This window comes from Oryzias latipes, chromosome 7 (genome assembly GCF_053564925.1).
Source record: "Oryzias latipes strain Hd-rR chromosome 7, Olatipes_Hd-rR_3.1".
Classification (NCBI taxonomy): domain Eukaryota; kingdom Metazoa; phylum Chordata; class Actinopteri; order Beloniformes; family Adrianichthyidae; genus Oryzias; species Oryzias latipes.
Genome location: NC_136243.1, coordinates 29,550,109 through 29,566,530, shown reverse-complemented (window position 1 = coordinate 29,566,530; position 16,422 = coordinate 29,550,109). Strand labels below are relative to the sequence as shown.

At 36.1% G+C, this 16,422-nt stretch overlaps 1 protein-coding gene across 7 annotated transcripts in view; it reads left to right on the top strand.

The window, feature by feature from the left end:
- The first annotated feature begins 458 nt into the window (after window positions 1-458).
- The window catches only part of slc26a6.2 (solute carrier family 26 member 6, tandem duplicate 2), a 36,255-nt gene continuing 20,291 nt past the window's right edge, over window positions 459-16,422 (top strand). The window contains exons 1-7 of one of the 7 annotated variants that reach the window (XM_078949565.1): window positions 459-477; window positions 4,571-4,685; window positions 6,650-6,733; window positions 8,878-8,940; window positions 9,213-9,322; window positions 15,652-15,701; window positions 15,877-16,016. In XM_078949565.1, the coding sequence (XP_078805691.1) occupies window positions 15,889-16,016 (128 nt within the window). In that variant the 5' untranslated portion in view covers window positions 459-477; window positions 4,571-4,685; window positions 6,650-6,733; ... (2 more) ...; window positions 15,652-15,701; window positions 15,877-15,888. Of the gene's footprint in view, window positions 478-4,556; window positions 4,689-6,649; window positions 6,734-8,877; window positions 8,941-9,212; window positions 9,323-11,677; window positions 11,697-15,237; window positions 15,702-15,876; window positions 16,017-16,422 lie in introns of those variants that run through there. The other 6 variants (XM_078949564.1, XM_078949566.1, XM_078949568.1 and 3 more) reach the window with 6 other exon arrangements.

Here is a 16,422-nt window from a genome sequence, read left to right as displayed (position 1 = left end):
CATTGCATATGAATCTGAATGTCTACATAAAAAATGCAGACCAAAATGATAGTTTCTGTGTTTGGTGCTATCTTTCTTATGACATGCTTTCTTCCTGAATGATGACTGGAAATGGCGAGGTTTATTAGTCTGCAAATTTGCTTTTCTTATTTCTTTGCATTTTTTATTTTCACAGCTCAGTGCCTTTAAAGACGTCGGAAAATGAGCAATTCACAAAAATTCCTAAAATTTGTTTTGCTCAGGATATCCTCTGAATATCCTGATCCAACGCTCCAGCTGCACATATATAAGCATGAAATTCTGCTTTAGTGTGTGCATCTACATGTCTGTGTTGGTGTCTGTCAGGTACTTTTGCCGTCTCGGCCATCACAACGAACTCTGTGACAGCTCATGGGGAGTTGCCTAGCAACAAATACCGTTGGAGCGGACAAAGTGTACGTGCCTGAGCAAGTCACCTTCCTTTGTGGTCTCATACAGGTACGAGATCAAACGGAATCAAATTTGCTTTTCAACCATTTGAACTCAATCTTGTTCCTCTGCTTCCATTTTAGAATTGAACCAGCAAACAATTGTCCAAGTCCTTGATAATTTGATCACACAGCTTCCTGTCTTTTTGAAGTTTCTTCCAATTTTTTGAAATTGTGCAATCAATTATTCAAATAATTTTTATTTGTAGACATATAAAACTCTTGAAGAATCATTTTCTGTTCATTTAGGATATCTGGCTGCCTTTTTATGACTAAAAGACAGTTGGAATCTCACTAAACATGAATTTGTTCAGCTGGAAAATTACCTTTTTTCCACGTCTGTGTGCATGGGTTGCTGTTGTTCGTGCTGCAGGGCAGCGTTGTGTGTCATTGGCTGTTTGTGTAATTAGAGACGACAGCACAGCAGCAACTCTGCCTGTAATCATGCTGCAGCTTCCACTCATGACTGGGAATCCTTCACAGACGTGCTGGACTGCTAGCATCTGTTGTTCCAGGGTATTGTCCCTTTCCAACATGCTCAGATCCCAAAGTCTGTCAGGGGTTCGACATAGGATTGCACATTTAAACTGCTCTCTGCAGTCGAGAATCGCCCTTATGTTGGAAAAATCCATGATTTATCATTCTCTATCAACTCAGACAACACATATTGGATAAAGTAGGGGTTCTTGTAGTGCATGTAGAAAGTTTTGTCCCTTTAAAATTTTGCAAAGGGGGCATTGAATCTGTTTTTCCATTAGATTTATTTGAAAACTGAGAGAAAATTTGACCAGTGGACATCATTGTACAATCCCAAATCCACATAGTTCCAGATTTGGCACAAGAAATTAGGCAAGAACAAGTTGCTCAACAGACCTTTTCCTTAAAAAAACTCCTCTTGTCCTTACAATTACTTTCCATTGACTGTAAGATGTGATTTTACAAACTATTCGTGAACAGGAGTTTTTTAAAACTGCATTATACATTAGCTCAGTCAAATCTCCACTTAAAGACCCGAATAAAAATGTTTTTTTGGTTTTCTTAACACATTCTTGTGGCATTTTTCTGATGATGGAGGACATTCATTGATAACTTTAAGCTCAAAATGTATTTTCTTTGTATTTCTTTAGTCATATCTTTGTGAATCCTAAGCAGAAGAAAAAATGTCCGTTAAGCTTCACCCTGTGATTGTTTTTTTGTTTTCATTTGTCTCCTGTTGGGTCACTCCTCTGGTTCTCCCTCATTTTTTCAGGATGCTGTCATGTCACTTTCCCGGTCCTGTATTTTTCTGTTCTGTCATGTTTTAGATAGCAAATAGTTTTCCTTCATTTGGGGTACTCCTAACCTTCCACCTCCTAAAGAAAGTTGGTACAAAAAAATCAAAATAATACATAGGAAAATATAAAATAAACAAAAAATTAAAAAGCAAGCACACACATCTGTTTACACTTCTGATTATAAAGACTTCCAGATAGTTGCTGATCAATATAATCCAGAAAGATAACTTTAAAAGGATCAGTTTAGATGCACCTTAACCAAAGCTTGATGGACATTTTTTTTCACCTAAACTGAAAATAAATCAAGCAGTTCTGTGTTTTTGAACCATTTTGTGGTTTATGAAAACTTGCAAGTCCAAACAAAGAAAGGTCTCATATAGAACAACACAAACAGAACACAGACACGCACAATAGACTCATGTCCGTACGATGATCCCAGATGGGCAGATGCCACAGTGATGAGCTAACTAATGAGTCATAGTTATATAATGCTCTGTTTTTATCTCCTAAATCCCCACATGAAGCTGATTAATCATTATCTTAAATGCTGATGACAAAATAAAAATCTTGTTTTGTACAACATGAAAAGCAGATGTAGAGAAATTACAGGCTTGAAGCCTTTCAAAGTAATTTAATGTGTTGCCAGATCCAAGATCAGACACTGTTTTTATTAGAATTCTTTAAGTTCATAATGAAGGTGAGAGTTTATTGTGTAATGGTGGGAATTTTAATTCATATCAGTAAACTGGCTGCAGTACCTTTAGCAAAAAGTAGTACACAAAAAGTTTGTTTTATTAAGTATACAAGGGTAGAAGTATAGCAAATATACTGTACGTGTAGTGTAGAAAGTATACTAACTGAATGCTTCTTCATACTAAACTGGAAGATTTAGGTTTATAATTTAAACCTAAACCTAATTTAATTTAAAATTAAATTATAATTTAAAAAGTCAACTCCAAGTATACCCCCTTGCTTTTAGTATAGACTAAGTATACTTGTAGTACACTTAAATAGACTACTTTTTACTAAGCAAACACATCAGTTGTATAATAAAGAATTAGAGGATTTTTTTTTTTTTTCAAGTGAAACAGATAATTTTGTCTTCATTGTTTTTTTTCACCCATGGAGCATCTTCTGCATCATACCAGTGGGTCAGTAGAACTGGGTTATTCTGTTTGGATTAGTCATTCCATGGAGAGTTTTTGCCATTTTCCTTGAGTTTCAGCAAAAAAAAAAAAAAAAAAAACACCTTGAAATCTGGCTTCCTATCTCTTCCTCACTCAGTTCTCTTTCTCTGTCCCGATGATCAAAAGACAGTTTATCTCAGCTTTGTCAGTAGCTTTGGTTGGTTCCAGTTTCCTCCCTGATGTTGGACTCAGACTTGAAAATCAGGATGACTGCAGTCCAGCACCACCATCCAGCAAATCAATGGAGTCAAAACACAGACTCAACCTTTTGCTCCAAACAAAGACCTAACCAATGAGTATCATCATGAAGCTACATTAAAATATAGATATATATTATATTTCTAACATCACATTTAGTCTTAGATGGCAGCTGTGGTACCGTACGTCCTCTGATGACTCTGAGATCGTATTGAACAGCCACTAGACGTAAAGTTAATGTCTCCGTTTTCTGAACACAATTCGGAAAAAAACAGACATTTAGCTAAATTACACTAAATTCAATGAGATTACTTTGTTTGTTGTTTTTAATCTCTCAGGATGTTTGAAAAGCTTGAGTTTTTTTTTTACTTTAATCAATTAAACCACCATGATACTGATTGAGCAGTTTCCTATCAAAAGGCAATTCATTTAGGCTTTCTAAAATTGTGTTTCTGTTCATGTGAACATTTTCCATATTTTTTCTGCCGTTGAAGGCAGAGCAGGCTGTTGTTGTGCTGGAGAGCCTGCAGGGGGGAATACTGGCTCAGTTCAGAGATGTGTCTGGAAGTCTGACAGATTAGACCTGGTCCACTTCCCTTCTGCACACAAACAGGATTATGTCAGGCGTCCGTTTCAGACTGTCATTCTGACTTTGGTCTTTCCCTGGTGTCCCAGTGGATGTGGGTGTCACTGATTTCCACTCCTCTGGGGCTGGCTGGGACTGTCATCTTTTCTGCACGCGCTTGCATGCAACATGCAAAATTTAGGACGAATATTCCTCAAAATAGTTTTATTTCCCATGTGGTGTTGAAATCTGTCATTTATATCAAACTTGAAATTTAGATAAAAGCCATCAGTTTTCAAAGCTTCATCAATTCCTACATTTAGTCTAGAATAGAATACTTCCATCCTCAAACAGATGTTGACATTGACAGAACATTAGATATGCTTTGCATATCTTTTAATTAATCAGATAATCTGCTTTTAGCAAAAACCATCTGTGACAGAAACTGATTAAAATGAAGACTTGTACACAAAATACTACATACAATATTTCAGGATTACTCACAGAGGCCTTTAAGCTGTAAAGACAAAACATTTTGGATTACTTTTTGTTACACTTTGTTACTGATTGAATTTGAAAGGTCTTTCAAAGATAATGTAATAGCAACATCACTTCAAAGATTCACTTGTAAAAAACACATTTTTAGTGTTTTTAACATGTTCTTGTGGCATTTTTCTGATGATGGATGACATATAGAAGTTAGAAGCAGGGGGGAAGTATGGTGCACTGGGGTTCTGTCCTCTATTCTCATCTACTTCTCCTCCCCTTCTCTCCTCTATTCTTGATCATTTATTTATCATTTAGTTCTCCATGCCTCTATTTGATTCATGCGTTGTCCCTCTTTCCCAATCCCCTCTGGGAGAACGGGGCTGATTCCAGATTCTCATCTGTGGTCCTGTCCTTGGCCGTGAACCTCGCCTCTGGCTCGTCTCGCCTTCCCAGCCTTCCCCCAGTACCCTCTGGACGAAGCCAATCTGCTACACGATTCAAACAGGTAGTTGTAGAGTTAGATATGCTAATTCTTTTCTAAGAGTTCTGGTACATCGCCTGTCCGTCTTGGGAGAGGATCCCTTCTTCATGTGGACATCCCTGAGGTTAATTCATTTTAAATCCCTGGAATCCCTTTTTTTTAGGAGTTTTTCCTTACCGCAAAGGAGGGTCCAAGGGCAGGGATGCCCAGTTGAGTTCAGTCTGTTTAGTTTTGTTTAGCAATTAGCTATTATATTTTATAACTGATTTTATGTTTTGTACAATTAGTGAAGCCCATTGAGCCAGTTGTTGCAATTTTGGGCTATATAAAGAAAACTGAATTCAATAGAAAATATCCAGAAAATGTGGCTCAAAAATTGCATTTTTGAATATTTCTTTATCCCAAAATGCTTTACGGTCAAAGTCCTATTCACCCATTCACACACACACATTCACACACTGGACGGGCACCCAGGGGCTGTGATGCAACTCAGAGGTGAATTTCTAATGAACTACTGGCACTGCAGAAACTATGTACTGGAAAACAACACAGGTTTTTTTTTTTTATTCTAAAAACGGCATCTTAATTAAAAGTTCACCTAGTCCACTAGGAATGTTTTTAAAATAGCTCAAACGATGATCAAAGTGGGTCTTTAAGGGCTCATCTGTTGGCTATATTTTCCTGATATTTTTGTTCATTGCTTCCCTTCCATGTTGACTTGTATTTTTCTGGGGGGGAAAAAAAAGTTTACCAGCTCCTCGAATGTGATTCTGGGTCGTGTCCCTGGAAACGTTTTTTCAAAGACACTACCTTAAGGTCAACTCATTCTCTCATCTATTTTTTCAACTGCCAAGTCTAAAAATTTGACATAATAAAAAAGGAACATCCAAATTTCTGTAGACAGAATGTGATTAAAGTTTTATTTTCTTTTTGTGGAAGAGTTTCACCAGACTTTAATCTACTGGTTTCTCTTGAGGTTTCGTCCAAAATGAACCTTTTGACATATGTTGTGGTTAATTAAATCAACACTGGATGTTGTTTTACTGAAGGTTAATACTTAAAAGTTCAAACTTTTAAATTTATGAAACCAAAGTGGTTTGTGTCATGCAAAATAAAAGGAAACAACTGTTTGTTTTGACTTCAATTGCTTAATTAGTCCTTAAAAGAGCAGTAATTACCACAGTAAATGAGTGTGGTCAAACATAAAGCAGTGATTTAAAATCTTTGTTTTGTGCAGAAATGAAAATCCACCAGATGAATGTGGAGACATTTGAGGAGGGAGGATTCTGGCCTGTTCTGTCAATCACTTGCAGAGCTTCACAGCTGGAGATTCTCAGTGTGAGATGCCCTGTCATTACTAAAGATACTCTGGCATCACATTCTTCTCAAAAAAATAAATAAAAAGATATGCACTGCAGTTCTGCAAAAAATATTTTTCTATTGACGTTTTAAGACCTGTTACCAGAATGTAACATAAATTGAGAAAAATATTCTAAGACAAAAAGAAACATTTTTATTTATGTTTCTAAACATTTGAAAATATAAGGAAGAGGACTAGTCAGAATTTTTTATGCCTTTTCTTTCTTTCTGTAAGGCCCTAATCTTCTTCCATACTGCTGAAACTTTTTCAACATTGGATTTTTTATTTTTTTAGACAACCTCACTGCATTGTGGACTTCTACGATGACGTTTTAGGACCGGTTCACAAACAATTTTTTTTCAATCACGACTTTAAGGTTGTACATTTACAAGGAAAAAGTCATAACTGTTAAATTACAAAAATAAAGTTATGAATTTGCGATTTTAAATTAAGTACATTTACAAGAAAAAGTGTGATAAATTTATGAGAAAAAAGTCATAAATTACGAAAAAAAACACCAAAGTTTCTGTTTATCTGAATCAGGCTTGAAGATAAAAGATGTGGAGGTTTTTGTGATGCTTTAATTCCAATTAAATAATTATTCTTCTCTTGTCATTCACAAACCCAGAAGTCCTTTTGTCACCTTACTGTCATGCGCAGAAGAAACACCAGAGAGGAAGGAAAACAGTGCTGCATACGCCCCCTCCTCCAGGTGAAACGTCTCGTTATAACATAAAACAACAAAGATGTATGAAAACAGTCTGTTATATTAGCATAAGAATGTTAAAAAGGACAAACAGTGCGCCACCTCAGACGGAAGCCTCACACTTAGAGATCTTGTCTTTGGTGGAGGAAGAAAGGATTGAAGTGGACAGCTGCAGGGATACCGATGGCTTCATCAACGGCTGCAGATCCTGCAAACCACCAATCAATAGATAAAACATCAATAAATCGTAAATCAAAGAAACATTTGTAATGTTATTGATAAAGATTTAGCTTTCCTGTTCAACTAAGTCTGCTCTGCGTGGCATTCACTTGTTTCACTCTGTGCCCACTTCGACTTTAATCTAATAAATTTATGAGATTTAAATTTGTAAATTTACAATTTAGATCTCGTAATTTTACTTTTTTTCTTTTAAGGGGGGGGATCCTAAAACTCGGTCATACAGCAGCTGCAATTTGAATTTTTATATTTTTTATGGTATTTATTGCTGTCGGATAAAATTATACACAACTGAGATACAAGAAATGCTTCAGTAAGCCAAGAAAACCAAACTAAACTAGAAACTAATCCTCCCAAAGATCTCAGAAGACGTTTCTGCAGGAAGTGAAAGCAGAAAAAATTCACAGCGTAAGTCTGCCTGACAAATAAAAGTTTTTTATCTTGTTTTACAGACAGACATAAATCATGAACAGATTCCTAATAAGGAGCACATTGTTGAAATGCAAAGAGCTGACACTGCTGAGACTTTGATGATTGTAAGAAACCTCATCACTTCACTCCTGATTATCCAAACTGATTCTAGTCCAACTAACAAGCCTCATTAGTGAGAAACACAGTAAGTAATGAAGTCTCCACAGCCTGTCTTGTGTCAGCAGGAAACCCTCCATCATTTAAGCAGCATCGGCATGAAAATAAGAGTTCCCGACTATTGAAACACTTTGATTTCACTGCATTTTAGAAAAAAAACAATATTCTGTCTGTTATTGTTTCAGTAGCTGCATCTTTTTCCTTTTAAAGGCTAAGAACATCCTTATATCTTTTCTAAATTGGCATCACTAAACCAACAAACGGTCTTTCTGTCAGTAAACAAACTAAAAATAAGTCTCCCATCTGTCCCACATCAAAAGCCCAAACTATCACCAAAGACAGTCTGTCTGGGCTCAGAGGATCAGTGAGATCCTGTCAACCTTTCTGTTTCCACCAGTTTGCTCCCTCCTCATTCTGTTCCGCGGGCGTCGGCTGCACAGCTTCTCTCCCAACAGTTTGTGCAGAGCATCCTCCTTTAATGATGGCCCAAACAGTTGGTTTCTCTGTAGGTTGATTCCTCTCTGAACTGGCTCAGGCCTCATTCTTTTGTGTTTTTTTTTTTAATGAGCTCACACCACACAGATTATTTAACTGAAAGATCCTTTTTTTGTGTGTCTATGAATCGAGATTTGCTTTATCCAAATGCCAATCTTCATCAGTCTGGCATTCACATATTTCATATATTATTGCTCTGTTTTTGTCTTAAGAGCTAGACTTTCAGGAGTTCAGGAGTCAAAAGAATGCATTATCAAAACAATGTAACAAAAAATACTGGTTTACCAAAAACAGCCTTCAACTGTTAATGAAGTAAATGGAAAATAGTTGAACAAAAGTGCGTAGCTGAGCAAAATGTTCTTTATCATCAGAAGAATACCACAAAAACATGTTCAAAACCTGATTTCTCAATAGAGTGGGTCTTAAATAAATCAAAATGTAGAAAACTCGAACATCTAAGAGCGCTTTAGTGTTTTTTTTGGCTTAGATCCTTAGAGCTGAAACAATTGTTAAAAATTTCCCCGTTATTTTTTCAGTTTTAATTTGCCCATGAAGAATTTCTCTTTGCAAAGTCACACTCAGATTTTCAGCTCAGCATTCACGGACAAGATTTGCAAACAGAGAAAAAATAGTCCTCAAGATAGAAAATGTGTAGCTTTATTTTGATACATTTGTCTACGCTTGAACTTATGGTTTGCTCCATTTGTTGTTGTTTTTTAAGCCTTGATGATTCAAAGAAGAGCACATTCATTCCTCACCTTTTGCTTAAATCTACACCTGAATGAAAAATACACTTGTATGATGTACAGAATGTGCTCTTTTGTGTTTAGGTATTAATTAGGGGGTCAAAAACTTCTGCCGGGTGTCATGGGGGTTTCTGGCATGGAGCTCAGGTCAGTTTTATGTTTCACCTTTACCAGACTTCCACAGTCGGACCCATCTTCTGTTTCTTTCTCTCATCCACTGAGCATGGGTCCCCGCTGTTTATTCAGCTCATGTTTCTGCAGGTCCGTTTCCAATCACACCTTCCAGTACTCTGGCTCTGTTTGACATCTCCATCACTTTCTGCTCTTGGTGCCAAAACAAATATCTTTCCACTTAAAGCTTTATTATTTTTGCACTTAAGCAGCACAGAAGTGCTTTTATTTTCCATCTTCGTTCACAGAGAAAAGTCAAACCCATTTCTCCAGGCTCTGTGCCAGACAGTCGTCCCTGATCCAGTCAGTCCACCATGCTGTCCGGCGCCCCATCAACACTCTGTCTCCATCTGTGGAGGTAAACACTCTGGAACCCTTTAAGTTAACACACACACAAAAGAAGACCCCTTTCAGAACTGGTTTTGAGTTAACTAATGCTGTCTGCTCAACTCGTTAATCAGTTTCTTGTGAGAGTTTAATGAATAATCAGTGGTCAGGTTCACTTGAAGAGTACGTGGACTAATGGTTCATAATGAGTCAGCATTTAAGAAGAAACCATCTGAATGAGATATAAAAAAAGATTTCCTAATGGAAAAGACAAAGGAATTATAAAGAACATCCGACCTGATGATTGATTAAAAATCTATTGGTTTGAGTCAAAAAAAGAAATTCTGACAAACCATTCCAAAATCAATATGTCAATCTGGTACACAAGTTAACTAGTTAATGTTTACATGCAACACTCTGATTGACTAATCTTGCTTGAAATTTTAGAAGGAAGACCTAAACCTTGCAAACGGTTACCATTAAGGGGTAAGCTCTGAAACTGGTTCTCCAGTCATCTGAATCCGGCCTTTTGACAGTTCCTAAAGTTCAAACCAAACGTGGAAAATGTGCATTCAGCCTCTATGCTTCACAGATCTGGAACAGACCTCAAATCTGCTTAAATTCAGGTTAAAGACCCACCTGTTCTCAGCAGCATTTCATTCACTTTTTACTTATAAATTTACATCCGCACTGTTGCCTTAAGCTTTTTTTAATTCAGTTCTTTTTAACTTTCTTTCAATTTTATTGTAATGATCATTCCCTTAATATTTAATTTTAAGTGTTTCTTTTAATGTTTTATTTATAGCACTTTGAATAGTCTTTGTACACAAAATGTGCTTTGCAAATAAACTTTCCTACCTTGCACTTATCAGCCAACTTTAGATAATCCATATAACTGTATAGAATAGAATAGCATAGAATAGAATAGAAACCCTTTATTGCCATTATACGTGGTATAATGAGATACAGATTCCGATTTGCGGCACTGTAAACTTGTTTTTTCTGTTTTTCTCTAGAAATTATTGTGTTGTTAAACTGACTTTAACATTTAAAATTGATTTCATTACAAAAAAATGTATAAGCCAAGACTATGCTAATATAGAATGCAAAAGATGGCAAAATATTCCATCAAATCTTTACATGAAAACACTGTACAAAGAGCAAAAACAAATAGTTGCACAGTTAATTTTCTTAAATTAATCCAAAATAACAGAATTGTGTGTAATTTACCACAAAGTGGACCTCAGAACCTACTTCTGTTTTTTTTTGTCTTACACTGATACCACCATGGGTTCTTATGGATTACATGGAAATTTAAGGATTATATTGAAAAATCTAAAATGTCATGATAAGTAAGCAATAAAGCAGTAAAACTACAGTTTTCCATGCATTTGATGTTTGCAAACAGAGAGTTACTTTGGATTTAAACTGATAGGGGAAGCTTTAACTCTCAAATTCAGAAGATAGATCAGGGCAGAGAAAGAATACCTGGTTCTGGGAGCGGCTTTTTTTATTTTTTTGTTTTTGATCTTTGAAATTTGAAGCTATATTGGCTGATCTCTGTGGGCATTGAAAATTGTACTATATTTGACGTTTCATTTTATGTGGCTCTTTTGATCTGTTCAAAGAAAATGGATGGTAGTAAACGTTAAAGTTAAAACAAGAATTCCAAATCTGAATTTCTCAAAAGGATCCATGCTTTTAATACACATCTTTATTTCTTTTTTAAAACGATACTGATCAATAGAGAAGCATGAATTTTATATTGAAATATATACACTGAGAGTATGGCAGGTCTTTTGTTTATATGAATGCATGCTCTGTTTTTAAGTGTATAAATCACAGTAAGGGTAAATCTTAGAGGGATTATTTGCTGCAACCTGCACACCAGCGGTAAGAAGGGTTTTACTCTGCGCTGCTTGATAGTCTGGTTGTTAATTATTTTTCCACACAGCAAAAGGGGCCCCTAAAAACCCGATTCAAGGCTTGTTTGATCTGTAAAGTGTCCCAAAGGAGCGATGGTTTCTGTTTTTGTTCTAAAGTAGATGCAATAGCAACCGCCCTGGCTGCACCAGAATAGAAGACGTATGGAGTTTCATTCTTTTCGGTCCTTGTTGTTCAGTTTTTTAAGAAGCTACACAACCCGGATCTCCACTCAGGGAAAAGGAGTCATCTCTGTTGTCATTATCGCATCACACATCCGTCCTGTTCTGAGCTGCACTGCAAGTGTTTCTGATAAACTGACAGTGACAGTGTTGATTTTCTGTAGGTGACGGGGACAAGAGTGTGAAGAAAACATATCCTTTTCTTCTCTTTCTTACCGCTACTGTATGTTTTGTTCTTGTCAAACGGCTCATTTTTCTTTATGCAGGAGAGAAAACAGAGAGACGGCACACAGACTGAAGGTATCTGACAACTGAGAGGAGAAGTTGCTTACACTTGCAAAAACAACAGACTAATACTTCTTAGTATTCATGAGCAGAGACTCCAGTGGTACCCAACCTCCATCTGTACATAATTTTTGCTCTGCGGCTTGTTTTCAGGCTTATTCAAACTTTAATGAATGCTGTGTAACATTTAGATTTCCAAAGCTTTGGCTCACTTTGACAAGTATCTGTGCTATGGATTTCCAAAAATAAATGTGATTAAAATCAAATCAAACTTTATTTGTAAAGCACTTTTCATACAACATTTACACAAAGAGCTTTACATGCTTAAAACAATCAAAGTTATAAAACACAAATAATGCCTTAAACTCTTCTAAACCCTGAGGTAAATAGATCAGAGATAGGAAATTTACAAATATGGAAAAAATAATGTTGTCCTTTATAGGATGTAATTCTTAATTTGCTGGCAGGGAAAGATTGGTGGTGAGAATTAAAATAACAATTTCATACATGAGGTTTATTTTTTTAGTTAATATTAATGGACATATTAAAAAAAATCCCACTGCAGCCCTTGTTGTGCCTGAGCAGTACAACAGCCCACTTACAAATTTTACCAGGTAGGTGCATGGAAAAATAAAATTGCTTAGCAGAAAATCAAATGGAAAGAAAGGTCATCTAATAGGAAGTAAGACACCACAAAACTTGTAGCATTTAGCACGTTCAGTTCAAAATCACATAAAGCATGTTAAGTATCCTAAAATGTCTAAAAAAACCTTCAATGTTGATCATCAAGCAGAGGCTCCTACTGCGACCAAATGCCTATTTTTATTCAAGTTTTATGAATATTTTCTAATCAAGAGTCTTAATAAACTCATTTTTCTTTTTTCATAAAAAAATTAAAAATAAATCAATTTTTCATGCTTTATGTTTTGCAATTACTCAAAAGTTAAATCACTTATGCATCAACAGTCTAGTGCACATGTCTCAAACTCAAGGCCCGGGGGCCAAATGTGGCCCTCCATGTCATTTTATGTGGCCCTTGAGAGCATAAAAGATTTTGATTTCTTAAAATAAAAAATGGTGTGTGTATTTATATATATCTAGGGGGAATCGGACTTGAAATATCGGATTGGGCAACTATACATTAGGACTTAAACACTTTCCATATAACCTAACCTGACAGAATCAAATGTAAAGGATTTATGCTAGAGCAACAAGCAAACATCTGTTTTCAATGCAACTCCAATTGTCCCTTTAAAATGTCATAATAAATAAATAATGAGTTATTTAACATTAAGGAGTAGTTACATTTATTTTTTTTTACATTTAGTTACATGTATAAGTTATATCCGGCCCTTTGAGGACAGCCACTATGCTGATGTGGCCCTTGGTGAAAATGAGTTTGACACCCCTGGTCTAGTGTAACCTTTAAAGGAAATAATGGATCTGCTCCCATTTAAAAGACTGTTTCCTACATGAATCATGCAGCCTCATCAAACCTTACAAAAAGCTTAGATCCACACCAATACATTTTAGGATTCATAGTTTAGCCGCCATGATCATGTTTATTTAATAATTCTCCTTTGTCACGTGATAAGCCATTGGGCACACCAGCTATTCTAGCTGGGGTTGTTTTGGTTTGGTTCAGAGAGGATGCATTTTTTTCTTGACTGCTTTTCACATTTGTTTTTTATAAAGTCTTCAATTGTTTACATCTTATGTGTCATCCGTGTCAACGAAGAAGTGCATTAAACCAAGACACAGCCAGTGGATTTTTTTGTCATATTTTTTTTGAATGTGTTGCAAGCAAGGGCCTGCCGCAGCCTCTCTAGCGGCTCATAAGCCTGCAGCGGTTAAACATAGTTTCTGAGTCATTCAGATTGAGATCAGTAAGACCTTATTGCCTCTCATTGTATTTTTGTATTTTTATTTCTCACAAAATCATCAATTTTTATGCAAACATGCCTTTGATCTAAAACAGACAGGATGAATGTCCACTGATTAAAATCATATGGGTTAATGGATTTTTAAACTGACAGAGAAGATGTGCGTGCCGTGCAGAGTGCATGTCCATGAAAAAATTCCAGGCAAGAGGAGCTGAGGTTTGTCAACTTTTATGAGAAACTTTTGTGGATGAGGATCATTAACTTTTACCGGATTATGTCTTTTACTCATTAAAGCCTTCCCCAAATCCAGGTCACTGGGACAACCTTTATGTTTGCTCTTTGCTTTCACAGGATGTGCAGCTGCTAACAAACACATGAAATGCTTAGCAGCTGACATGGGACAGAAAATTTGCAAACGTTTAAAAATGGAAAAGGCCACGGACAACTGACAAGATGTAAAGTAAAGGAAAAAATGCACTATCCATCTGGATAATGACATAAAAGATCTAACTGAACAGCAAAGATGCAAACGGGGGAGAAAAAATTTTTTGCTTGGGCTAGTACACATCAAACTAAGCTTGAACCTATTCTGCGTCTACAAAAACGAGCTCTGAAAATAATATTTATTATAGGACATCGACATTCATCGCAACCTTTTATTTTTTTTAGGCCAGTGTACTGAGATTATATCAAGTTAACCAACTTCAAACTGGTCAGTTTGTTTTCAATTCATTTGGAAAACTTCTTCCTCAAGATTTCACCAGCATGTTCAATTTTAATAATGAATTTCATGAATATCCAACTTGGGGTGGCTGTCTCATCAGAGCACCTTTCTCTCGCATAACTCAGTCACAGTTTAGTGTCTTATACAGAGGATGTAAAATTTGGAACAGTCTTCCTTCTGCTTTCAAAGAACTTTAACAAACTCGGTTTAAAAAAGCTGTCTTCTTAACAATGGTACTTTTCCATATGGCATGTATTTTTTAGCTTTATATAAGTATGTAAGTGCATGAATTGAATATGTATTGATTTTATATGTATTGTTTTAACTGAACGGTATAGTTTTTTAGCTAATAGACTCATTATGGGGGTTGCCACATGTTAAGCCCCTTGTGGGTTTTTGACAACCATCCATCACATCCGCATTGTTATACATTCTGTTTTTATTTACTTCTTTTTTTTTATAAGTGATAAATGAAATTTAAAAAAAAAATAGATGATCCATTACAAAAGGAGACACAATACAATCTAACATTTTGCATTTATTTAACTCTGCTATCTCAAATAGACAACTTTGGACCATAGATGAATGAGCAACAAAAAACAATCTGTCTCTAAGTAAATACAAGGTATTCTCCTTTAGTTAATCAGTTTTTACCACTTTTAGTGATTATTTTGTGATGCCATGAGCAATTTTCATAATGACAAAGCGAAAATGACTAATCTAATCATGCACAGAAATAAAAGTCACAGATAAGACACATTTCAAGCTTTGTCCAGAGCAAAAAAATGTTTTCTGTAATTCTTTAAACTCCTAATTATTATTATTTTTTTTCAATAATGGGGGAAATGACAGACTTTGTGAAAGAAAATGTGCAAAAGTGTGAAAACATCTGAACGGCTTCACTTGTTCTGCACGTACAGGGAACTTTGCCCTTTCTGTCTTCAGCAATCACCTGTGTCATATCTGGAGAGCTCTCCAAGGAATGAAGCCACATCCTTGAGGAACTAACAGAAGCAGCAGGGAGCTTGCCATCTAACGAGTGTCAAAGGGAACCAAGCAGATAATTGCTCTGTCGAGACTTCTAAAGTAAAGCTTACCTTTTTTCACTTTGCTGCAACTAAACGCCACAGGAAGTGTTGCTTGTAACTGCTGGGATCTGATAGAAGTTTTCACTTGATGCTCTGGCACCCTCACATTCAGGATTTGTCCATCGCCAAGATCACTTCTTGACTGAAGGAGCTGTTTTCTACATTTTTTGGTAGAAGGTTTTCATCTCAATCTAGTTGGGCTTTGAGGTTGGGTTTGAGACTTGAACCGGAAGAAACAACAATATGCGATTATAAACTTGTAGTTATTTCTTCAGTTGGATCGTACCTGACTTCAGAAGATTGACACCTTTTGCACAAAAACAAGGTAATTATTATGTTTGAATAATAGCAAAACTACTCCGTTCAATTGTTTTTTTAGATTGAAATTATTCTGAAAATAATGTTATCTATCAAGAAGACTCTTGTGTAAAATGTGATCTAGTTGCATCCTTCGTGGCACTAAAGCATTCCTTTGGTATGGACCGTCTCTTTGCTGGCAGCTTGGTTGAGCCATGGAGGACAGGAGAAGGATGGACTACAGGGTCCAAAGGCAGATCCTGGATGAAGGAGAGGTGGACGAGTTGGCACATAAAGACGACTCCCATTTTCCTTTTTCTGAGAGGGTGAAAAAGTCAGTGAGGTAAAACATCAGAATTTCTGAATATTTCATGTGTCCCTCTGCATTAACTAGAAAGAAATGTCAATTTTTGCATCAAAAACCTGCAAATTTTTATAAGGGACAACTACAATTGTATGAAGAAGCTGAATATATTTTCAGGACATAAAATCAAATTGGATGATTTCTTAATATTTTCAAATAAAAGAGTCTATTAAGGAAAAATGTCAGGAAAATATTGTGTTGTCGATGGGAGTAACCATCGCTGAGCTGGAAGACCAACAGCACAGCTGTGTACAAGAAAGCCTGCAGCAGACTCCATTTCCTGAGATGAAATTTTCTACCAGTCTGTTGTGGCCAGCACTCTGTTCTTCTCAGTGGTTGCTGGGGGGCAAAGAGACTGAACAAACTGATTAGAAAGGTGGGCTCT